Below are 24,339 nucleotides of genomic sequence, written 5' to 3' on the forward strand. Positions count from 1 at the left end.
TGTAGTATTTTGTATTTGTATAAGGTCCTAGTTCATCAAGTAACTAAAATTAAGTACAAAAATTAAACTGCCAGATGTAGGGGAGAGCACCAGGATGAGGTCTCTTGTTATCTGGTGTGCTCCCTGGGGCATTTGGTGGGCCGCTGTGAGATACAGGAAGCTGGACTAGATGGGCCTATGGCCTGATCCAGTGGGGCTGTTCTTATGTTCTTATGTTCTTATGTTCTTATGTTAAACTGCTCTTTTCTGTTTTTTTCAGGTTATTTGTGTGGGTCAGATTGTCTGCGCCGTGGTTGCAGATTCAGATGTTCATGCTAAACGAGCAATTGCAAAAGTGAAGATAGAATATGAGCCGCAGGAGCCTGTGATCCTAACTATAGAGGTAAAAAAACAGCCTGTTCTTCCTTGCTGCTTTTGTTTGTCTACTGCAGTGTAACTGTAATTTATTGTTATCTTCTTACTCTGTGAGAGCTGCTTGCGCTTACTTTTAAAGCTAGTCAAGTCAGGTGTTGTGGACATCCCAATTCTTAATTAAATTAAATTAAATTGTTTCATGTTTTATTAAACCAACTTATATGGATTTTATGCTATTGATAGCCCAGTCCTATCCTCTTATTCCACCAGTGGGATGCGCATTCCACTGGCAGAAGTGAGAGAGTGCCAGCAGAAGTGATGTTCCACTGGTGAGCGCAACAAGGCCACCAGTGCAGTGCTGGTGGCTGTGTGCATGGCTGTTGGAGAGGTCACTGTCTGGGCGTCTGCAAGTTGTCAGTAGGGATGGGCAGGGGGAGGGCTGGGGGGAGTGTCAGGGTGTGCGGGAGGCAGAACAGGGCAAGAAGAGGTGGTTTCCAGTGGCACTCATGTGCACCAGTATCCTGTGCCCCTATTCCCCCAGTGGTTCCTCGAGTGTATTGAGCTCAGTTTTGAGGAAGAGAATGCACTGATAAACAAGTTGCATGTATCTTTTCTTGCTGCAGGAGGCAATAGAGCACAATTCATTCTTTGAACCTTGTCGAAAACTGCAGTATGGAAATGTGGAGGAAGCATTTAAAACTGTTGACCACATTCTTGAAGGTAAACTTCAACCTGTTGGTTTTAAAATCTTACTGTGAGGTTTTGTACACCCTGCCAGTCATGCTCTGCTTCCCAGGGCATTCTGACCGCACAGTACACTCTTACACTGAGAACACTTTGCCTCTGAACTTGTAAATATGATTAATGTGAAAAACAGCTGTCAGATTTGAATTATTCTCTAATAAGAACATAAGAACATAAGAACAGCCCCACTGGATCAGGCCATAGGCCCATCTAGTCCAGCTTCCTGTATCTCACAGCCGCCCACCAAATGCCCCAGGGAGCACACCAGATAACAAGAGACCTCATCCTGGTGCTCTCCCCTACATCTGGCATTCTGACTTAACCCATTCCTAAAATCAGGAGGTTGTGCATACACATCATGGCTTGTACCCCGTAATGGATTTTTCCTCCAGAAACTCGTCCAATCCCCTTTTAAAGGCGTCTAGGCTAGACACCAGCACCACATCCTGTGGCAAGGAGTTCCACAGACCAACCACGCGCTGAGTAAAGAAATATTTTCTTTTGTCTGTCCTAACCCGCCCAACACTCAATTTGAGTGGATGTCCCCTGGTTCTGGTATTATGTGAGAGTGTAAAGAGCATCTCCCTATCCACTCTGTCCATCCCCTGCATAATTTTGTATGTCTCAATCATGTCCCCCCTCAAGCGTCTCTTTTCTAGGCTGAAGAGGCCCAAACGCCGTAGCCTTTCCTCATAAGGAAGGTGCCCAGCCCCGTAATCATCTTAGTCGCTCTCTTTTGCACCTTTTCCATTTCCACTATGTCTTTTTTGAGATGCGGCGACCAGAACTGGACACAATACTCCAGGTGTGGCCTTACCATAGATTTGTACAACGGCATTATAATACTAACCGTTTTGTTCTCAATACCTTTCCTAATGATCCCAAGCATAGAATTGGCCTTCTTCACTGCCGCCGCACATTGGGTCGACACTTTCATCGACCTGTCCACCACCACCCCAAGATCTCTCTCCTGATCTGTCACAGACAGCTCAGAACCCATCAGCCTATATCTAAAGTTTTGATTTTTTGCCCCAATGTGCATGACTTTACACTTACTGACATTGAAGCGCATCTGCCATTTTGCTGCCCATTCTGCCAGTCTGGAGAGATCCTTCTGGAGCTCCTCACATTCACTTCTGGTCTTTACCACTCGGAAAAGTTTGGTGTCGTCTGCAAACTTAGCCACTTCACTGCTCAACCCTGTCTCCAGGTCATTTATGAAGAGGTTGAAAAGCACCGGTCCCAGGACAGATCCTTGGGGCACACCGCTTTTCACCTCTCTCCATTGTGAAAATTGCCCATTGACACCCACTCTCTGCTTCCTGGCCTCCAACCAGTTCTTAATCCACGAGAGGACCTGTCCTCTAATTCCCTGACTGTGGAGTTTTTTCAGTAGCCTTTGGTGAGGGACCGTGTCAAACGCCTTCTGAAAGTCCAGATATATAATGTCCACGGGTTCTCCCGCATCCATAATGTGGTTATCTTCCTCAAATGCTCTCGAAGAGATTTTTTTTCTTTTTATATACAAGTGGTCATCAAGATATTTATTATTATTATTATTATTATTATTATTATTATTATTATTATTATTATTATTATTATTATTATTATTAATGGCCCATAAGAACAGCCCCACTGGATCAGGCCATAGGCCCATCTAGTCCAGCTTCCTGTATCTCACAGCGGCCCACCAAATGCCCCAGGAAAGCATCTTCTATCCTTCTGCTGATGTAGTTTCTAACTTGGAAGAGTTAGGCTTGGTATGAGTGCAGAAATTAACATTTAAGGGTGCTTGAACGGTGGTGTCTGGTCCCGCCAGTACAGGTTAGTGTGGTGATATTTATTACAGAATCTGATTTCTGAAATCCAAATTAGGCAGTGTTAATCACATTGTTTGACCATTCATGATTATTTTTTCTTTGTTAAATAGCAGCTGTGGGAGAAGAGCTGGCCGGGATGGGGACCATAGTGAGTAGGTTAAACCCTTTATTTTTGCCTTGGTCACAATATGAATTAGGACTGCTGTGGCTGCGGTTCAGTCAGAGAGGGAAGCTCCCACTTTTACCACTAGGAGGTTCCATTCCACAATGAATGGTAGCCATGGGGGGGGGGATGGTTAAATCTCCTCTCCACACCTAATCTAACCTGCCCCCCATGCTAACTGCTATTTAACAAAGAAAAAGAGCCTGTATGTCTAGTGGTTAGTGTGTTGGACTAGGACTAGAGAGATTCATGTTCAAATTCCCATGCAGCTTAGAAGTACCCCTTGAGCTACTTCTTTGGCACACCCTGTCAGCTTACCTCACAAGGCTGTTGTGAGGATTAAATGATGGGAATAATCACACATGTCACTCTGAGCTCCTTTGGATATAAGAAATGCAGAAGCACGCGTGGCCTCTGGGACACCATGTGCCTCTGGGAACAAAGTGCCAGGTAAGGCACCGCGAGTTTGGCATCTGGGCGAGTTCAGCAGCAGGGCGAGGAAGCCAGGGCCCCAGACTCCACCCTTCTCTTCCCTTGAGAAGAGGGCAGTAAATGGAGGAAAAATCCATTACAGGTTACAAGCCATGATGTGTATGTGCAACCTCCTGATTTTAGAAATGGGCTATGTCAGAATGCCAGATGCAAGGGAGGGCACCGGGATGAGGTCTCTTGTTATCTGTTGTGCTCCCTGGGGCATTTCGTGGGCTGCTGTGAGATACAGGAAGCTGGACTAGATGGGCCTATGGCCTGATCCAGTGGGGCTGTTCTTATGTTCTTATGTAATGAATAAATGAAAACATGCAGGGCCAAATGGCATGATGAACAGCATATCTAGTTCAGCCTTGTAGAAGGACTGGCTGTTGGGAATCAGCTTTGCCTTCGTGTGCCTTCTCTCATTTTTTTTGACTCGTCTTTGCCTTTTACTTGCCATTTTGCCTGCCATTCCTGCTCTGCCTGGCTGTATACAGTTGGATTCCCCGTTTGTCCAGTAGTCTGTGTCTGAATAAGGATTATGCTATAAACAGAATGATTCCACAGCTACTGAACCTCTCAGTCCCCAGACTAGGATTGAACCTTCCTCTCTCAGAGCAGATTGTTGCTATATCATTCTGCCAAGGTCTCTCTGCTTCTGCATCTGCCATGTTGCCATTGCCCATCCATACACTGTACTTCTCAGTATATTGAGAAGTACAGTACATGGATCTCCCACAGTATCTGAGGGAGAAACTAACGCAGTTCTGCCAAACTGCCTCCAGATTCTGTTCTGCCTTGCTCCCACCATCAAGGACGCCGAGTTCCTCTTTGAGAAATGCTGATGTACATATTCTAACTCTCAGGTGAGATCTATATTGGGGGTCAAGAACACTTTTACATGGAAACTCAGAGTTTTCTTGCTGTTCCCAAAGGAGAGGACAAAGAAATGGATATGTATGTATCAACCCAGCATCCAGCAATGGTGCAGGTAGGGGCCTATTTTCAAAGCATTTTGTATATGTGGCAGTACCATTCTTTTCTGTTTTAAATGAATCCAACATACTGATGAAGCCTCATCCTCTCTAATGGGCCCCTCCTTACATTAAATTAGTTCTGAAGACTGGGGTATTGGCTTGGAAGGAAGCTGTAGAATAGACTACTCTCATGTGACTCAGGGCTTCTTATCTTACTGCCATCAGCCTCGGAAGGAACCACATTGTAGCAGTTCCCATGCCAGCCACATCACACAAGAAGGGGGCTGCTGTCATGTTGTAATCTCTTAAAAAACAAATGGAGCACCCAAAAAGAACATCTGTGGTATGAAAAAAGACATTCTCAGTAGTTTCACCTCTCTCTGGAATATCTTTCCACTGGCAAAGTCTGATCTGGACAATGGTAGGCAGCCCAATCCCAAACCCTGGCTTAAGCTGTTGCAGGCCTCTCTGTGCTGGCTCGAAGAGTCACAAATGTGTCTTTAAGGCACCTCTTACCCCAAGGTGACCTCCAGCCTGCTCCTAACCTGCATTCGATACAGCACAGGCTATGCGGCCTGGCTGTACTAGCACAGGTTAGTATTGTGCCGCAAGAGAATGAACTGTGAATCAGGAGGTCCCCTATTAAAACCTTTCCCCAGCCATGAATGTACCATAAGGGAAACCTCTGTCTCTCAGCCTCAGTTTCTCCCCCCATCATGCATTTCCCATCACCTCTTGCAATAACAGGTGAATGGCAACACTGGCCTACCTTATAGGGTTGTTATAAAGATTGCTACAACAGTAGATGTTTCAGCACTTGTGGAAAGGGCTGCACAACTATTACTGTAAAAGTACGATGAAACATTCTGAAACATGATGATGAAACATGATGATGAATGATGAAACATTCATCTCGTAGATGAAACATTCTGAAGCCAAATATGGCTGTTCTCATTTCCAATCATTACAAGAAAATTAGGAATACCATGCAGGACTTTTTTAAACCTATTTGTCCAAGGATATTAAAAAAAAAAAAAAAGGATTTCTTGTTCCTTCCTCTCTCCACAATCTGTGTATTATGTCAAATGTGACCTTTTGGTCCATTTTAAAATTTGCTTTAGTGTATTTTAATTTTTTACAGGAAATGGTGGCCTCATGTTTAGGTATCCCAAAGAATAGGATCATGTGTCACGTAAAACGAATAGGAGGAGCTTTTGGTGGGAAACTGCTGAAAACCGGTCTGTTGGCATGTGTTGTGGCTGTGGCATCCAACAAGTAAGTATGTATATATCACTATTCAGACAACTGCCTGTTGTAGTAGCAAAACCTGGAGAAAAAATGATAGATTACTTAGGCAGCTGAAATAGTCATTCGCTATTCAAATATATTAGACCAGTGTTTCCCAACTGTGGGTCACAACTCACCAGCAGTTTGGTACCTGACTGTTATTGGGTTGCAAAACTGAAATTGACAAGCTGATAGCTAAAAAGGAAAATGTACTGAGCCCTATGGAAAGCAAAACTGAGCCATACGTGTGCATGTACTCAGGAGCCCAAGGCATGTTTGTCTACTCATATCGAAAGTCTATGGGGAAGGGGAATGCAAGGCCACCAGAATGGTTCTGATCTGATGAATGTGGAACTCAACAGAAGTCACCCCTCATAAGGATAAAAATTGAGACTTGAACGGCTGGTAAAGTTAACCCCCCCTTTTTTTAGTCTCATAAAACTAGGTGGATCCTGATAGAATGTCGTTAAAAGTGGACCCCGGTGCTAAAATGTTTAGGAACCACTGGCCTAGCATGCACAGTATCTATATGATGTACAAGCTGGTAAGATGAAACAGCTTTCTTCAATGTCGTGAAGCTAGGTGGTTCCAGACAGTGTCATTTTAAAAAAAGGGTCCCAATACGAAAACGTTTGGGAAACACTGTATTAGACGAATGGAGATTTGCTCCAGAGTCACCTAGACGTTGAGTTCTTACCCCTTTTATAAGACAAGAAACAGACAGACCAGACTGGTCTAAAGCTAGGATGAAGTTAGTTTTCCTCAGGCTGTCTTGCTGGTATTACATAGGTGGCAGGGGAAGAGGGAGGAGGTGGTGGGAAAATGAGATGTTAATGCCTACTGGCCAGGCTAATTCAGGCATTTATCTTTCCAGTGACTAATCCTATCACAGCAGTGGTATGAAGTGTTTTGCAAGTGAAATCCTCCTTTGTCACATCCCCTTATTCCTAATCCACACTCTCTGCTAAGTTTCCCTCTAGCTCCCAATTTTCCCTTCTCAAGTATTGTATTTGACGGGCCATCAAAGTAAATTTAGTGGCCTCTTCCCCCCCCCCCCCATATAGGCAGCACATTGATTGACCAGGCCAAGTAAGGGTGCAATCCTAACCCCTTATGTCAGTGCTTTCCAGCACTGGCATAGCGGTACCAATGGGACATGTGCTGCATCTTGCAGTTGGGTGTCACTCACGGAGGCCTCCTCAAAGTTAAGGGAATGTTTGTTTCCTTACCTCGGAGCTGGAAAGCACTGACATAAAGGGTTAGGATTGTGGCCCAAGTCTCCTAGACCTTTTGTCTGTCAGTCCAATGTTTGGTAAGTGTTCTCAGACCTTTGGAAGCAATTGGCAGTAGGTCTGGCTCAGTTGGTAGAGCTGCCACCTTGTATGCCTGAAGATCTGAGGCTGCCAGTTCGAAACAACCGGAAGTACCCAAGAACTGACGACACGCTGATATACTGATGAGCTGACCCTCAGTGGCAGAGAGGAGTTGCCGTCAAGTGGAGCGTGGGAGGCGAAGGGCCAGAGAGAGGCCAGACCGGGAAGGAATCCAGCTGGAACGAGGAGTTCTATGAAAGACTAGAACTATTGAATTGTAAAAATCCCTATGGGGGTTTAGAACAGCCTTCCTATGTAAACCGCCTTGGATTAAAGTCTGAGGAGAAATCTGAGGACCAAAGAAAGGCGGTATATAAATACCTGTATAAATAAATAAAAAATGCTGAACAAAGATAAGCAATGGTTTGAGGGGCATTCTGAGCCACATTAGTAATTCCAGTGGCTTGTTCAAAACAATTTGTTACCAGTCATAAAATCTGCAAGTGTGTTCCACATTACAATTGTTTAATTTTGTTTCAATTGGCTCTAGGTGAACAGGGATGGCATTTAATATGAATACAGCTGGCTTCCAAATTGAATTGATCAGTACTAGCAATTGCAGGGAGACTTCCTGATGACAGGGAGACTGAAGTGTAAGCAACACTTCCACACGTATATATCCTACAGAGAATCAGTATATGTCTTGCAAAGAAATGTACACAGTTTCAGGAAGGATAAGTCATGTAAACATGTTTTATTTGTTTGTTTAACTTTCAGCATGACTTGCAAGTTCTCATTTGTGGATGACATGGCAGTGCTAATCTGTCTTTGTTCAAGGGTTTGAGGCCTACCTGTCTAACTCTAACTGAAATATAAAATGGAACGCCCACCGTCGGAAGCCTACTTCCACAGCAGCCTCAGAAAGTTCCCAATGTGTGTTTTAAAACTCACATAGTTTGTTCTTGGAATCTTGAAAATCACATATAAATAAAAAAGTATTAACTTTATTTGCTATTTGAGTATGAATTGCCTTGTGTCTTGAGCCAGAGGGCAGTAGGCAAATTTATCATTCTGACGGAAGCATCTCCTTTCTTTCTTTAGGACAGGTCATGCAGTTCGCTGCATTCTGGATAGAGGGACTGACATGTTAGTCACTGGTGGTCGGCACCCTGTCATTGGCAAGTACAAAGTAAGCAGTAGGGAAAACCTATGTTAGAGGCAGTTCATGCATTACTCTCTGAACACTGAGACAAAATGTAAGTAGCAAAACGCATTGATTGCACTGTGTGTCACATGGTGGCTAAGTATCTGAGTTGTAAACTAGGGAGTCGTGGGTTCAAAGTTTTAACTCGCTGGGTGTTCTCTTTTCACCTTGTATTTGTTTTATCAGAATAATGATGCTGGTCTAACTGGATTTCTCCTCATTGAAGCAGTGAACATAGAAGCAGTGATCAGAAAAATATTTGACCTCCTCCAGTGGGTTAATTGTAGGGAAAAATGTTCAGGTGCATTCACAGTTGACTCATAATTTCACCCTTTAAACTTTATAGCCAAGTTCAAAACAGCAAAGTTGCATTCATCATTCAATTTGAACTCAGTCAGTCTGTGTACAAGTCTTCTGTTCAATGTACAATGTTGAATTCCAGGGGGTGGAGCGATTACATGGCTCACATCAAGAGTGTTGGCTTCCTGGCCTTTTCATCAAAAGCATGGCCTTCCTGGATGGAAGATTTGCCCTCCTGCTAGGCATGTTATTGACTTGGCCCATTGCTTTCCAAGCAGGTGCTCGGCACCAAGTACATATGTTTAAAGGTGTGTCTCCTACATGCCTTGCATTAAACAGAACTAAACAAAAATGAAATATTGACCATGTGATACTGTATTCCCACGTTCAATGAAGTCTGTCCTTCCTTCCCACTGGGTGTCTGAGTGGAGCAATGCATAGCCTACACCCTCCAGGTAGCACAATCTAACAGTACTTCATTAGATGTATAAAGTAGACTGGGAAGAAACACCCCAACTCTTGTGCTGAGTAACCTGAGCTTGCCATGATCCTATTAAGGTTGGCTTCATGAATGATGGCAGAATCCTGGCTATGGATATCAACGCGTACCTTAATGGAGGATGCACCCCTGATGAGTCTCTTCTAGTGAGTGGTTTGTAACCATGCTGATTTTTCTAACTGTATTTGGGCAGAGAGGGGGATTCTTTTAAAAATTTGGAAAAGGGCAGGTTTTTGCATATCCATTTGTGGCACTATCTCAATACTCTTACAAATTTGCTAAGTTGGGACTTAAAAGTAAGTTTGGACTTTGGGCTTAATTGTATAAGTGCCGGTCCAACTCCAATTAGGGCAGGTTTTAGGCCAGGGGTGCCCAAACCCCAGCCCTGGGGCCACTTGCAGCCTTTGGGGCTCCCAATCCGGCCCATGGGAAGCCCCCAGTCTCCAACGAGCCTCTGGCCCTCCAGAGCCTTTCTAGAGCCCGTGCTGGCCTGACACAGCTCCTCTCAGCGTGATGGCAACTGTTCGATCACTTGCATGAGCTGTGGGACGAGGGTTCCCTCCACTGCTTGCTGTTTCATATCTGTGATGCAGCAGCGGCAGCAAAGGAAAGGTCAGCCTTGCTTTGTGCAAGGCCTTTTATAGGCCTTGAGCTACTGCAAGACCTTCATTCATTCATAAGTTCCATCTCTAATAAATTCATTTATGTAATTTATTCAAATTTTAAATGTAAATTAATTATTTTTTTATTCTGGCCCCCGACACAGTGTCAGAGAGATGATGTGGCCCTCCTGCCAAAATGTTTGGACACCCCTGCTTTAGGCCAATATGACCAGTTTGGCTAAGGGACCCCCACACTTGGCCAGTTGATCATGGCACTTACTGAGTCTGAGAGATCACTTCCAGGCAGTGCTGTGTCAAGCTGTCAGAAGAGATGCTGCCTGGGCCACATGAGCATTTGCAAATGGTGTACCCACAGCCTCAGCCTGTACCACACTCTGTAGCTGATGCTCTGGTATGGAATCTTCTTTTCCAAGGTGTCTTGAGGAGAGGTTAGCAAGTGAAGAGTTGCTGCTAGACCACCCTCCAACCTGCTCCTGATTGACTTGAAATCTCCCCCCTTCCCTTCCCTTCCTTTACCTTGAGGAGGCCTCATGACTGATCCCCACCACAGGATGCAGTGCTTGCCCCGCTTATACAGCTGCATCAGCACTGGAAAATTGGAAAGGATTGGGCACTGTGTTGTGTGCTATGTGAGTAGCACTTGAGTGGCACAGCGCAAGAAGGCTGGGTCTTTAATGTATAGGTGAATAAGAAAATGCTTTTCAAATGTTCTCAAAATGAGCCACGCGGTAAGAAGTGAGGTATGCATGCAGGTGTTGACTTATGTCAGCATGAGTAACAAGCATTGTCCCATAAGTTCCTGTGACACTGCAAAACTGAATTTCATACAGCACTCACAAGTGTAATGGACGCAATATCTAGAGCACGGGTGCATACTGTAACCTATCATTTTCTATCACTATTACTCAGGGGCCAGACTTCCAGTTTTCCACTCAAAGTTGCACCAGTGATTTTAGCAGGCATGGGTGTGAGTAGGCCAGTTGCCATGACTGGGGCTTTCCTTGGGGCAAGGGGACAAATGTTCCCTTACTGCAAGGAAAACTCCAGGCTATAAAATTCCCCAATGGAATACAGCACAAGCCTAAGCCATTTACTATCTGTGGCAGACATTTTGAAGCTATTGCAGCCATTCTAAAGGTAGTAATTATTAGTCAGAGGAAGCACTCCTGAATGCCTTGTGTGAACATTCTGAAGTGATTCCAGCATCCACAGTGGCTATTTTGAATTCTGAGGCAGCCATTTTACCAGTGGTATGAAAACATACCAGTGGCAGAAGAGCTATCCACTACCATTCTGAAGCCATCTGGGCCATTCTGAAGCCATCTGTGGCCATTCTGAAGATATACTTGCCAATTTTATTTTGATTTGATTTTCTCAGTAACCCCATTGATTCCATAAGATCAATGATTCTATAACCGTAGATTTGGTATCTTCTGGGTTTTCCAGGAACCTAACCTCCACAAATACTGAGAACTGACTGTATTTATAACCAAAATAATATGACGCAGTGTTTCTCAAACACTTCTCAGATTGTCATTCTAAAAAGTGGGTCCCTGTACCCATTAATGTTTGAGAACCACTGATATGACGAAATAGAGACAACAGTTTGAGAAGCCACTTTGCTTGACATTATTTTAATCTGCTTTTTTAAAAAAAATCTGCTTTTAAATTATGTTTTTAACTTGTTTTAACCTTGTTTGTAAGCTGCCTGAGTCCCTTCGGGGAGAAAGTCGGGGTAAAAATAAAGAATAATAATAATAATAATAATAATAATAATAATTTGCAAAAAAAAAGGTTGGGTATATGTTTAAAAGAAATAAAAATACAATTTTTAATGAACATTTTCACTCTAATGCTGCAACCCAGGATTACAGGCTTATCATTTTTTGGATACAACTTCAATGTATTTCTAATTTTAAAGGATGTATTGTTCTAATACTGAACTATGAATGTTCCTTTAATGAAGGTTCAAGAGATGATGTTGCTAAAAATGGATAACGCTTACAACATTCCAAATGTCCGATCCTGTGCCCGTACTTGCAAGACACACATGCCATCCAACATAGCTTTCCGAGGTTTTGGCTTCCCGCAAGGAGGGCTGATTACAGAATCCTGGATAACACGTGTGGCAGCTAGGTGTGGTTTATTACCAGAGCAGGTGAGGAGAAAAAATATAACTGGAACACACTGTAATTCTGAGTGTTTTAAAAATAAACAAAAGGGTAGCACCCTGTGCTACATTCTGGGAACTGATATGCAAATATGAAATAGTTCTAGTGAGGACTTCTGCATTCCCAGAAGAAAGAAGCCTGAAGAGTGAGAAGACAGCCTCCTGAAGTGAGAATGTAAGAAACTGAATTAGATGGTCCATCTAGCTCAGTATTTTTTTCACTGACTGATGATGGTTATTCCAGGATTTCAAATGGGGGTTTTCATTCCTGAAAATGCCAGAGACTGAACCTGGGATCTTCTGTATGCAAAACATTTATTGTACCACTAAGCTACAGTGCCTTCCCCAAACATGTTCTAATTGCTTTGTGTGACTAAAACTGTGTGTGTCCAGAACATTATTGCTCTGTGACCTGGGCAGTTGACCAAAATGGATTGGTATGTCACACCCATATAGGTTATCAGTAGACCCTCGGTAAAGTTCTACCCATATCTCAAAAAAATCTAAAAGTTGAGTTGGCTTTATGTAAATGCCTACTGAGTCTCAAAGCTCAGTATAAGTAACTTGTGACACTGTGTTAAAGCCTACTGGAATACTTATCTTACAGATTCGGGAAATAAACATGTACAAAGAAAATGACCAGACTCCTTACAAACAGGAGCTCAATTCACAGAATCTGCACAGATGTTGGAATGAATGTATGGAGAAATCTGCATATCACACAAAGAAAGCCACTGTGAACAAATTCAACAATCAAAATTACTGGAAGAAAAAAGGGATTGCTGTTATCCCGTTGAAGTTTCCAGTTGGTATTTACCAACGTGCTCTAAGTCAGGTCAGTATGTTGGAAAATATCCATAAATCGTACTTTGACAACTACTATCAGTGTGTACTATATTTGAAGAATAATGCTATAGACATTATATTAGTAACACACAATTTTCCCAAGAATGGGCTTTATTTTTTCATCCATGTTCAGGTCCAGCCTGTGGAATAAGGTGGGGGGGGGGGAGCATGTTTGAATTAAGTCAGTAAGCAGTTTCTCACAATCATGAGGAAACACTCTCTGGCCATGGGTATCCATTTTTTTATTTATGCATTTCTTTTCAGAGGGAGAGCCTGTGGGAAGGATTGAAAAGCTGCAGGAATCCTAGTTTGATTTATGGTTTCCACCTTTTTCCTAATAACTTATCCCATCCTTGCTTTCTTATTGGCATGGGGTTCTCTGCCCTTTTAGTGACAGAAAGGAACTGAAATCCCTGATGGGGTTTGTATGCTGCAGGACTTCAGACAGTATGTGTAAATGTCCTAAGAAAAGAGAAGTGTTATTGCTGTAACTGTTCCTTATAGTGTGTCATGATTGGCTGAAGATTTTGTCAGAATCTGGAGGGGAAGAATGTCATTTGGGATTCTTTATTTGCTTCAGTGGAGGTGTTTTTATGTATACTTCTTTTTTTAGATGCAGTGAACTGCATCTGCTACTGCAATGCAGGCTTGGCCCTTGAGTGGGCATAGGATTCCAACTAGGTAGACACATTCTCCACCCTACCCCAATTTTGCTTGGTTTTGCTCCTTGAATTAGTCAGTATAGCAATTCCATCTACATTGTGAGCCAGCAGCACAATGGTAACAATGTGTTGACATAAGATCTTGTTCCATAATAGTGAACTTTAATAGTCCAAGGGTGATCTTGGGCCAGTCAGTACCTCTCAGCCTCACCTACCTCACAGGGTTGTTTTTCATTTTTTTTTTTCAGGCTGCTGCTTTGGTCCATTTATATACTGATGGGTCTGTGCTCCTGATACATGGTGGCATAGAAATGGGGCAAGGACTTCATACCAAAATGATCCAGGTACTCAAAACCACATATATTCAGATTACTTGTATGTACAAAATAGTCTTAAGATGCAATCCTATATACATTTCCTGGGGAGTAAAGCCCACTGAATGAATGGAATTTACTTCTGAGTAGATGTGCCAAGGATTTGGCTGCTAATAAGGCTTATTTTCTGCTTTGCCGTTACAGCTTTGGTAGTAGAAAAAAAGGCCTATTTTTTTTAAGACACTATTATATTTCTTTCATTGTCTCTTTTAAGTTATGCAAGTAGTTATGTAAAGGCCTGCTCCTGCAAGATCAGGATACCTGCATGCTGCTTTTATGAACAAAGCTGTAGCTAAATCATTGCAGTGGTAGTCTAACAGAATTGAAGCCACTTGACTGTTGGAAGTTTTGCAGTTGAGAAGTTTCACTGTGCAGTTGTATTTGCTGAGATGTGCTGAATGAATCCAGCAAGGGAAGAGCCATGTTGTTGCATATAATAACACAGTTTCTGTGCATGAATTTATCTCACCACATATGTAAGAAGCTGTATCAGCAGCTTGAAAGGGAGAGAGGAGAGGAGAAAATATGCATAAATAGTACCTGGAAGGAGAGTATGCATAAATTGTACCTGGTGCTGCATGCGCTCTGTCCACCTTGATCCAGCAAATTACAGGTACAACAGAGGAGTCACTGCCACTCTTCCAGAAAGACACTCCCCTTGGCCCAGACAAAACATGGAAAGTTTTTATAACACTCCCTTTTAAAAAAATGAATCCCCCCCTTTTTTCCTTTTTTTGGGGGGGGGGGAGTCAGTGGCAGCCTTCACCACCTGTGAAATTTTCTTTCACCACCCTGAGGCCATTTTAATCAGTGCCGTGGCATGAGGGTGTAAAAATTCCTCCTGGACCCAAGTGCTGTACTCCCAATCTGCCTGGAGTTCACATGATTTCTGTTCCCTACCAAACCCGAAGGAAAAATGTAAATTTTAAAGCCGTTTCTTGTTTGGCCCGAAGAGATGGAAACTCTGTGAGAGGACATTTTTGTTTATCATGCTTGAAGCCTAGTGCACTTTAACTGTCTCTTTTCTGTTAAGGAACCTCATATTTCAAGGTGTGTGAGGAAGAGGGAGGCAATAAGATTAGTTGCAAAAGTGTTGATGATGGCACCAGCTAGAAAGTAATGTCTCACGCTTGTGTCCGCACCTGCTTTTGAAGTAGCTGTGAAAGAGAGGCAGAAAGCCTGAAAACTCTTTTTTTATCTTCTGAGTTCCCCAGAGCAACTTTTAGTACATACAAATGGATTAAGTAATTATCAAGTTGCAATACGGTGCACAAGAAAACTTCAGCCTATTTCTCCAGTTCCCCCCCATGACCCAAATACTTTGACACATAAGCATTGTTTGTCTGTATTCATCTCCAGAACAAAGGGCAATCCCAAGGTGATAGCATCTGTTGAAGATCCATTTAGAATGCCAGTCAACCCAGAAGATCTTCAGGCATTAGTTTAGGACGTTACATTTTTGGAAGGCGCTGTGTGAAAGTCAAGACTGCCATACTTAAAAATGAATATAAATTCATTTGTTTTTTTCATCCCAGGTTGCTAGCCGAGAATTAAAGATGCCAATGTCAAATATTCACTTCTCCGAAACAAGTACGACAACAGTTCCTAATGCATCAGCTTCAGCAGGATCTCTGGGAACTGATATCAATGGAATGGCAGTGAAGGTAATGTGTGATATTTAGGATCCAATGTTAAAGTTCCACAGCATTGGCGCTGGGGATTGCAAACATGCTGTAAGGCGCATCTGCGGCACCCAGAGAGAGGGGGCCCGCTAGTGCTGGGCCAGCGGGGTGCTCCTCCAGCAGCACTGGCCGATGGTAAGTAGATGGTAAGGGGGAGGCGGGGAGTGAGTGGAACAGGGCAGGGAAGGGAAGAGGAAGGAAATGGGGTGGGTTGGGGTAGGACTGCCAGAGCTCTGCTCCACTGGGTCCTGAATTCCTTGTTGGGCTGGAGGGCCCAACACAGAGTCTTTCAAGTCTGCACTGGCAAAATAGCCAGCACAGACTTGAGAAGCCCCATTGTGGGACTTGGGGCTTTCCCCGAGAAGACTCCTTCCAGATTTCCAGTGCCCACTGGTTACAGCGATAGCCACTTTGGTGACACTGGATACAGTGTAAGTCGCTTTGGTGCCACTGCTCCAGTGGGTGCCAGGAAGCTCAGGATTGGGCTACCAATCTTCTAGTTAATGATTTATGAGTTCCTAAAGTTTCACCCTATTGAAATATAGTCATAGGGAGAGGCTTTTGGTGAATATTGCAACCAAATGCATGCAGCCTGATCATAAATGTAGTGACTGAGAAGTAAGTCTCATTGAGTTGCTAAACACAGGTGCCAGTGAGCAATTCCTGTTGTTTTGAGTGCCTTCTACTTTCAGGAAAGTGTATTTAGGATTTCAGCCTTAGTAAATGTGTGTGTAGTTATTGTAATTATTAAACCATATTTTCAGTTACGTTGCAACGTCAATGTTAGACGTTGCAATGTTAGAGCGAAGAAGGCGTATGTAGTACTAGAAACAGAGGGAGTTTCAAAAACCCAGTGGGATACAACACAAAGCATGCAACATTCTGTTCTTGGGGCACAGATTTGACAGGCCTGATGTACATGAGGCTTCAGTGAGATGTAAGTGGTGTGCCCTTCCCCTTCTGGTTAAAAGCTAGAGTACAAATTTGAAGCTTCCCAGGAAAAAGGCACTGCAGGGCTGATATGTAATTGAGACATAAGATTTTCTGCTGAAGTGACAGTGCCACTGATATGTTAATAATGACTTCTGAGGCGTTAAGTAACACAGCAGTACAATAAAAATGAAAGACCTAAAATGTTTTACAAATAGATGTTTTATTTTTTTTTCTTTCTGTTCTTCTGAACTTCATCAGGATGCCTGTCAAACCCTTCTGAAGCGCCTTGAGCCCATCATTGAACAGAACCCTAAAGGCACCTGGAAAGAATGGGTAAGAACAACATGGTGTGGGGAGGCCAACAAAAGTCTGTGCGCCAGCCTAGCCCCACTTATATCAGCATGAAAGTGTTCTATGGCACTTTTGTAATGATGATGGGCTGGCGCAAGGGACTTGTGCTGTTCTATCTGCAGCTCAGGATTGTGCCCTAAATCTAAAATGTACTATTTTTAAAAATATGCCAATATCTTCTGTTTTAATTAGTCATCAATTATGTGGTGTCTGTAGCAGCATTCTTAAGAGTAACTGATACCTGCATCTAAGACCAAGTTTCAAGCCAGATAGCTTTCAAACAACAGTTGTATGCTTTTCCCCCATACACTTTTTTTAAACAAAGTGCAGAAGAGGAGGCTGTAATCTATAATGAAATGCAGCAGATGGAAGTTAGTGAATGGTTCAAGCAGCTTCCTCATGAGGAAGACATAATGTAGACTCCTGCATGAAGAAGCTGTTTGAACCGTTCACTAACAAAGCTATGCCACATCTCCAAAACAAGATGTGATAAGGTAAAACTGATGCCATTTTTTGAATCAGTGGCCCAAATATACTCAGATGTATGTCTAAATTCTAAGATGGCAAAAGGTATGTTGGCCTGTGTTCTTTCTTGAGTTTTGGTGTGGCTGTATTTTTATATAATATGGTGTTTGGGTGGAATAAACTTATTAGCCTTGCTTCTTTTACAGGCTAAAGAAGCTTTTGAGCAGTGCATTAGCCTGTCAGCTACTGGTTATTTCAGGTAACCAACAACTCATAATGAACTTGTGACATTGAGAAGAGCATTAATCACTCATGACAAAATATAAGTGAAGCCTGAGTTGATTATGAAAGACAAAGCTTGTGTTTTGAATGGTTATATATACTTAGATTTAAAAATGAAGAGCAAGACTATACTGTGACTGGCCCTGGGATAGCTGGAGGCTATTGATGCACAAGAAATAAAAAATATGTGATTCCTGAATTATGTACTTGGGATTTATTTAAAATATTTTTACCCCACCTTTCCTTCACTTACATGGATTTTCAAAGTAGCTTATGTAAGTGTAGCAAAATGTTCCCTTAATAATCAACAACATCCAAATATAATAAAGCAGCAACAGTTAAGCTTGCAAAGCTTGTGTATCTAGTTGAAAATGTCAGAAGTCCTTTTTCTTGTATTTTAATTTACAGTTAGTTTCTAACCCACTTTCCAGCACTGACATAAAGGTAATGCAACTCCTAGATAAGGCAACAAACATTCCCTTACTTTGAGGAGACCTCTGTGAGTGACACTCAACTGCAGGATGCAGCACATGTCCCATTGGCACCGCTATGCCAGTGCTGGAAAGTGGGTTTGGATTTGGGCTTCAGTCTAACATGATGTAGTAACAAAGCACATTTGGTGCAGCTCCACTGCCATGAATGGATTCCTGCCAACTGGTTCCCATGATGCTCTAGCTCATTGTTTTAGATTCTTTAGTTTTTCTTATTTATTTTATTGTTGTTCCCATGGCTGCTAACATTCCATACCTTTCATTCATGCACTGTATTGCTTCTTCTAGGGGTTATGAAGCAAACCTAGATTGGGAGAAAGGGGAAGGCCACCCTTTTGAATATTTTGTTTATGGAGCTGCTTGTACAGAGGTTGAAGTAGATTGTCTGACCGGAGATCACAAGGTAACTAGCGTACATCACTTAGAACTGGAGTAAACAACACAACAGAGTTTCTGAGTAACTCTTGAAGGATGGCCATGTTTTCTTAAACCGATAGACATAAAAGTTGTTTATTATGGGCCCTGTTACTCAGTCATGCTGCTGCTGTTCCAATTCCACCTGCTGTTGATGATGCCCTGTGATTTTGTGGAGTTGATTGCTAATTCTTCACTGTATTGCATTTTAATTGTTGTATGATTGACAACCCAATCCTAACCAGCTTTCCATCGCTAATTGAGATTGGGCAGTCAGTCATACAACAATTAAAATGAATAAATAGTAAACATCGTTTCTATCCTTGGGAAGATGCAATTTGGCTGGAAAAAGGATTGCAGGATTGAGGGCTCAGTCTTAACTAAATCCCTCCCTGCCAATGCAACCACGCCAAGGGAGTATGTGCTGTATCCTGAGGGAGGTGGGCAGTCATGGCTGTCTCCTCAAGGTAAGAGAATTTTTATTCCCTTACCTTGGCCCTATGCTTGCCCAGTGGGTCTCCTCAGATCTGTGCCAGCTCTTTTGCTGGTGCAAGTCCAATGAAAGTAAGGAAAAGGGGAGGGGACACGGAACGGGGTTAGGATCCAGCATACACTGGTGCTGCCAAGATCTACCCCTTCCCTCTCCAGTTTCACCTCCTGCCCACATCCTCCCCACTCAAAACTCTTGCATTCCTCCCCCTACCCACCCACCCCAGCTGTTCCCTGCCCCAGATGCCAGTTTACCTTCACTGCTGAAGGTAGTCCAAAGTAATGGGGGCTTCCAACAACACCACCATTTTTGACGATGAACCCAAAATGGCCACTGCTGGCACACATAGTGCTCCTCATATGATTATTTACAACTGTCATAAACGGCAGCCTAATCTTAGTTAGGACTGGGCTGTTTGACTGCAACCCTATGTTATTTATTAAGAAGAAAGTTTCTTGTAATCATGTGAAGTTTATTTCCAACTAAAAACCACGTTAGATGCCTCCCCAATAGGAGGGGAAAGGGTGGAATATTAATGTTTTAGTAAGTTTACAAAAACATATTTAGGGTTAGGCTTGAATGGCTTGGTATAGCTGAACATGCAGACATGCCATAAATATTCTATATCATCCTATGCAATCTCTGATACCCCCCCCCCCCACCATAATTGCCAGTTATTCTTGTCATGCTTCAGTGTCCCTAATAACTGAATACCTTTTTATAATCTGCTTTAATTGACAGAACATCAGTACAGATATTGTTATGGATATTGGATGCAGCATCAATCCAGCAGTCGACATAGGTCAGGTATGTCCTGAGAATTTCTTCTTATAAATTTTGTGGTTAAACCACCCAGAAGAATCCCCCGCCTCTTATCAGCACATGCTATACATTGACATCTAAAGATAGTGCATGGGTAGCCTGTGCAAGTGGAACTGTTCATATCAGAATAAGATTGATGTCATAAATATTCTATATCATTTATGATTTGTATCAACATTTCAGGTTTATCACTATATCCTCACCACTCAATAGCATGGAATCTCCATGTTCCAGCATTGCATAAGTAGAAAAGGAGGCCAAATGCACCCAGTGTTAAACCTCTGTGCAGGTCACTGAATAGACTGCAGAAGAAAGGATGTGGTGATATGGTTCTGTGATATCGAACCTCTTGCCCTCATTATTCTGGGCTTCTTTCTCACCTTGGGGGAGAAACCAGGGTAGAAGGAAGAGCAATCAGGGAGGAGGTGTTGTGGGAAAAGTTCAGGGGAAGAATTAAGTATATGTACGCACACCTTTTTCCCCCTGCAATTTCTCCTGCCGTTCCATTTTTTTTGCACATCGACATATCGGATTGGTATTTCTATATTTGGTGCATAATACCTAGTTATAACTTTAAGTCAATACTGCCTCCCCTTGCCCCTTCTGCCCCTTTAGTGATTGTCAGCAACACCACTGTAGGAAAATATATGTATGGGTGAAGGTGACTGTGGGGGCTAGTGACCAAGTGCTGTTCCATTATGTTCTCCTCTCACTCTGTCATTGTGATCCCTTGGTGTCAATAAGAGAGCAGGAAAACAGAACAGATGCACTTTTCTCAGGGTTAGGATCTTCCAGCCTGAAGACAGTGCACCATTCTACCCTCCATCTTCCTTTCTTTGCCACCTATGAAGCCAATAAGTGAGGAATAGCAAGGAATGGAATGGTCAGGGTTCAATTACATTTTATTCAATTTTTATCTTGTTCTGCTTGACAGAATAACTTATTTGTGACAAGAGAGTATCTCTGCAAAATAATGTGTTTACAGAAGTGTAACTCTGGTTCAAATATTATCTGCAGTTGTAGACAAATAAGCCAAAGTGCTTAAAAATAAACTTTTAGAGTCTAATAAAAATCTTAAGTGGCTCAGCAAATTCAATTTTTACTAATATGAAAGAGAGTCATAATAAAAGTACATATATGTGGTGGTAGTTTTGTGTAATTGTTGGAGATGCCGTTTCCTTGACCCTTGGTTTCTGTGTATGTAATGTGAATGCCAAGCAATGAAGAGATATCGGATAACATATAATTTACATTTAGATTCACTATCCTTGTTACTTGTAGTGTTGGATAATGTAATAATAGACAATTATCAAAATTAACAAATAATACAGTAAATCACAATAGTTGAAAACAAGTTTATTCATCAGAATACGACTGGTTGATAACAAACATTAACAAAAGGTTCTGATTTCTTATAAATACAATGTTTATGAGGATTTATATAGCTGGTTATTTTTGCATATTGCCACATTTTATCTAACCAGTCTTTAATAGGTAGAATCTTTTTTTGTAGTATTTGGTACAAGCACCTCTTTGCCATAACTATAAAAGATGTCAGTTCTCTGCCTGTAAATAGTGTGCCACTGTTCAAATAGGTAAGAAGAAACGCCAGAAAATCTAGCTATACAAAGTATCCTATATCTTTTCCCATTATTGTGTCTCCCATTTTCCAAAAATATTTGCTGAAGAAAAGCTTCATCACAGTCTGGCAATTACACACATTAGTCATTCCCAGATTAGCCGACTGTAATGTGCTTATTTGAGGTTGCTCCGGAAAAATCTCCATAAGCACAAAACGCAACAGCAAGACTAATGATGGGAGCCCAGTCTTATTATTTATTTATTTATTTATTTATTTATTTATTTATTTATTCGATTTATATTCCACCTTTCTCCCCGAAGGGCACCCAAGGCGGCTAACAATCAGGTTAAAAATACAAAACAACAGATAAACATTAAAAATACAAAACAGTTAAAAACAATTAAAGCAAAAAAAAAAATACATGGATCTTATCCATGTCTTATCCAGTCTTATCACCCTACTACACCAGTGTTTGTTGTTTAATTTATTGTTTATGTAAAAGATTTATATCCTGCTTCCAGTTTGTTTCTGGCCCCACATCAGGGTGCCAGTTCTCACATTTTAAAGCCCTAAAATTGTTTAGGACCTATTTACCTAGACTAGTGGTCTCCAAACTGTGGCCCCCTGTGTCACGTGATTACTTGTCTGGGTGTGGTGCAGCCGTGGTGAAGGCTTTCCATTCCGTGCCGCAGCTTCCTCTTTTTGCAGCCGATCTTTGCAGCAACCTGTGCCAGGTAACTTGCTGCCTGTCGCCCCAGCATGCTCTGCACCCCAATTTCCCAGGCAAGCAGCTGCCCAGCACAAGTTGCTGTGTAGATCAACTGTGTAAAAGGGAGGCTGTAGAACAGAAAGACTTCACCACTGCTATGCCATGCCATGCCTGGATGGGTAATCTTGTGACATTGGATTTAGCCTGTGGGTTGCGGTTTGAAGACCCCTAGAAGACTGTCTCCTGGTGCATAAATCCACCCACATGCTGAGAGCAGCAAGAGAGACCATTTTTGCATCCCCTTCACTCGGAAGTGAAGTGGACAAGGATATGTAATTGGGCCTTCTCACCAGCAGCGCCCAGATTGTAGAACTCACTGGCCCAGGTGTCTTTGTTCTGTCCTCCTCTCCCTTCTTCAGTGCATTCATTTGGAGGGTGAAGACATATTTGAATGTGCTTTTCACGATTGAGTCTGAGGTTCGATGTTGATTTTCTGGCTTTTGTCTATTTTTTTGTGTGGATTTGTTGTGTGAATAGTTGTTCGATTGATTTATCCTTTTTATTGTTGTAAGCTGTTCTGAGGACCCTCTCTGAAAGGAAGATGTGCTATAGAAATGACTTATAAAGAATGAACTACATTTTCAACAGTTAAATCTATAGTTTTTATTTCTTTCTTTCTTTTTTATTAATAAGGGACTTGTCTACTATCTAGTAAGCATTTTACAGCCATTTTCTTTGCTGTTATTTAAGGAAAAGGTGTGGCTAGTTAATCCTGTATTGAGTGTCGGCCGCTAAAACCATAATTGCTAAAAATTGGCTCAGTCAGCACAAACCTTAGGTAACTTGCTTCTTTTCTTCAGCTTTTTTTGGGGGGTGGGTGGGAGGACACAATTTCAAACTCTCAACAATAAAGAAGTAGGTAACAATATACTATACAAATATCTAAGCCTACTGGGATTGTGAAATTCAAAGAAGGAAGACAATAACAACTGTGAAAATACATCCCTGCTGACAATGGTGTAATTGTGTTTTAGTTTTGTGGCATACCATATTATCCTTTTCGTTTAACTCTTTTTCAATATGAGAAAATGTTGTATATGTTTTTTATGCTGCATTATCATTTACTAATTTGTATTGCAGTGTAAGGTGTATGGGGGGTTTCATGTAAGTGCCTCTTCCTTTTCTCAGATTGAAGGTGCCTTTGTTCAAGGTCTTGGGCTTTACACAAAAGAAGAACTCAAGTACTCCCCAGAGGGTGTCCTCTACACCCAAGGCCCAGATCAGTATAAAATCCCTGCAGTTTGTGATATCCCAGAACAGTTCAGTGTCTCCCTGCTGGCATCTTCCCAAAGCACGACAGCAATCTACTCATCCAAGGTATGGTTCTTCTGTCTCTCCATTTCTCTCTCAACCATGAGTGTATTGTTCACATTACTGATTCACAAAAGTGTAGGGGGAAAAATGTTATGAGAGCATAAATAGTTGAAATTTCAAACCCTGAATATCCTGTAACTACATAGTTAAATACATAATCCATCCCACAGTTGCTCATGCATAAGCACCACTGAAATCAATAGGATTTAAGTGTGCATAATTGTGGTTGAGATTACACCCACAGTTATACGTCTTGAATGTTTATTCTAAATATGGGATGTTGGCCTAGATAATGATAGAGAGATTTCTGGGACTTGGTCTCTGGGTTAAATTGCTAAGCAGACATAGACTTTTTTATAAGCATATAGAAAATTTATTTACATGCTATTTACAGATTAAGAATAGATTTGGATGGATACAGGTTTTAAGTTACCCCATGGTGGATCTTTGATTTTTTCCCCCAACCACACCTAAAACTCCAGTACTTGTACTCTATGGACAACAAGTGACCCATGTGATATACATGTCATTTCCCTCTCCTTATTTGGCATACTGGTGCATGGTTCTAGCCCTCACTGGGAGCCATGTATGGAAGTTCTGGCCTGCAACTTTGATTTCACAACACCCTGGAATGTTCCTTTTGGGAAAGCTATGACACACATGTTTTTCTCTGCAGGTCATCTTGACATTTTCTACCTTGTTTTTAACAGAAAACACGAGTCATGTTTTTTCCTAATGTTCCTCCTCTGAGAGAAATTAGGTTAACCCCTAAAATCTCTAACAATAACATGTCGCCAAGTCTAGTGAAGCAATCTTCTTGGGCAATCTGAGAGCCTTGGCACCAACATAGTCATAAGACCTTTTCCTGGCAATATGATAACATCTATTATCATTACAATTGTATCCCACACTTCAGGAACTTGTGGCAGTGTTATCC

At 42.0% G+C, this 24,339-nt stretch overlaps 1 protein-coding gene across 1 annotated transcript in view; it reads left to right on the forward strand.

The window, feature by feature from the left end:
• LOC136643193 (aldehyde oxidase 1-like) overlaps positions 1–24,339 on the forward strand; it is a 57,312-nt gene that overhangs the window by 26,973 nt on the left and 6,000 nt on the right. The window contains exons 19-33 of the mRNA XM_066618690.1: positions 260–382; positions 978–1,074; positions 4,419–4,543; positions 5,671–5,804; positions 8,231–8,318; positions 9,192–9,278; positions 11,722–11,913; positions 12,533–12,760; positions 13,682–13,777; positions 15,343–15,471; positions 16,681–16,755; positions 17,445–17,497; positions 18,300–18,414; positions 19,657–19,722; positions 23,217–23,405. Coding sequence (XP_066474787.1) covers positions 260–382; positions 978–1,074; positions 4,419–4,543; positions 5,671–5,804; positions 8,231–8,318; positions 9,192–9,278; positions 11,722–11,913; positions 12,533–12,760; positions 13,682–13,777; positions 15,343–15,471; positions 16,681–16,755; positions 17,445–17,497; positions 18,300–18,414; positions 19,657–19,722; positions 23,217–23,405 — 1,797 coding nt within the window. The remainder of the gene's footprint in view (positions 1–259; positions 383–977; positions 1,075–4,418; positions 4,544–5,670; positions 5,805–8,230; positions 8,319–9,191; positions 9,279–11,721; positions 11,914–12,532; positions 12,761–13,681; positions 13,778–15,342; positions 15,472–16,680; positions 16,756–17,444; positions 17,498–18,299; positions 18,415–19,656; positions 19,723–23,216; positions 23,406–24,339) is intronic.

Source organism: Tiliqua scincoides, chromosome 1 (assembly GCF_035046505.1).
Source record: "Tiliqua scincoides isolate rTilSci1 chromosome 1, rTilSci1.hap2, whole genome shotgun sequence".
In the NCBI taxonomy this organism is placed as follows: Eukaryota; Metazoa; Chordata; class Lepidosauria; order Squamata; family Scincidae; genus Tiliqua; species Tiliqua scincoides.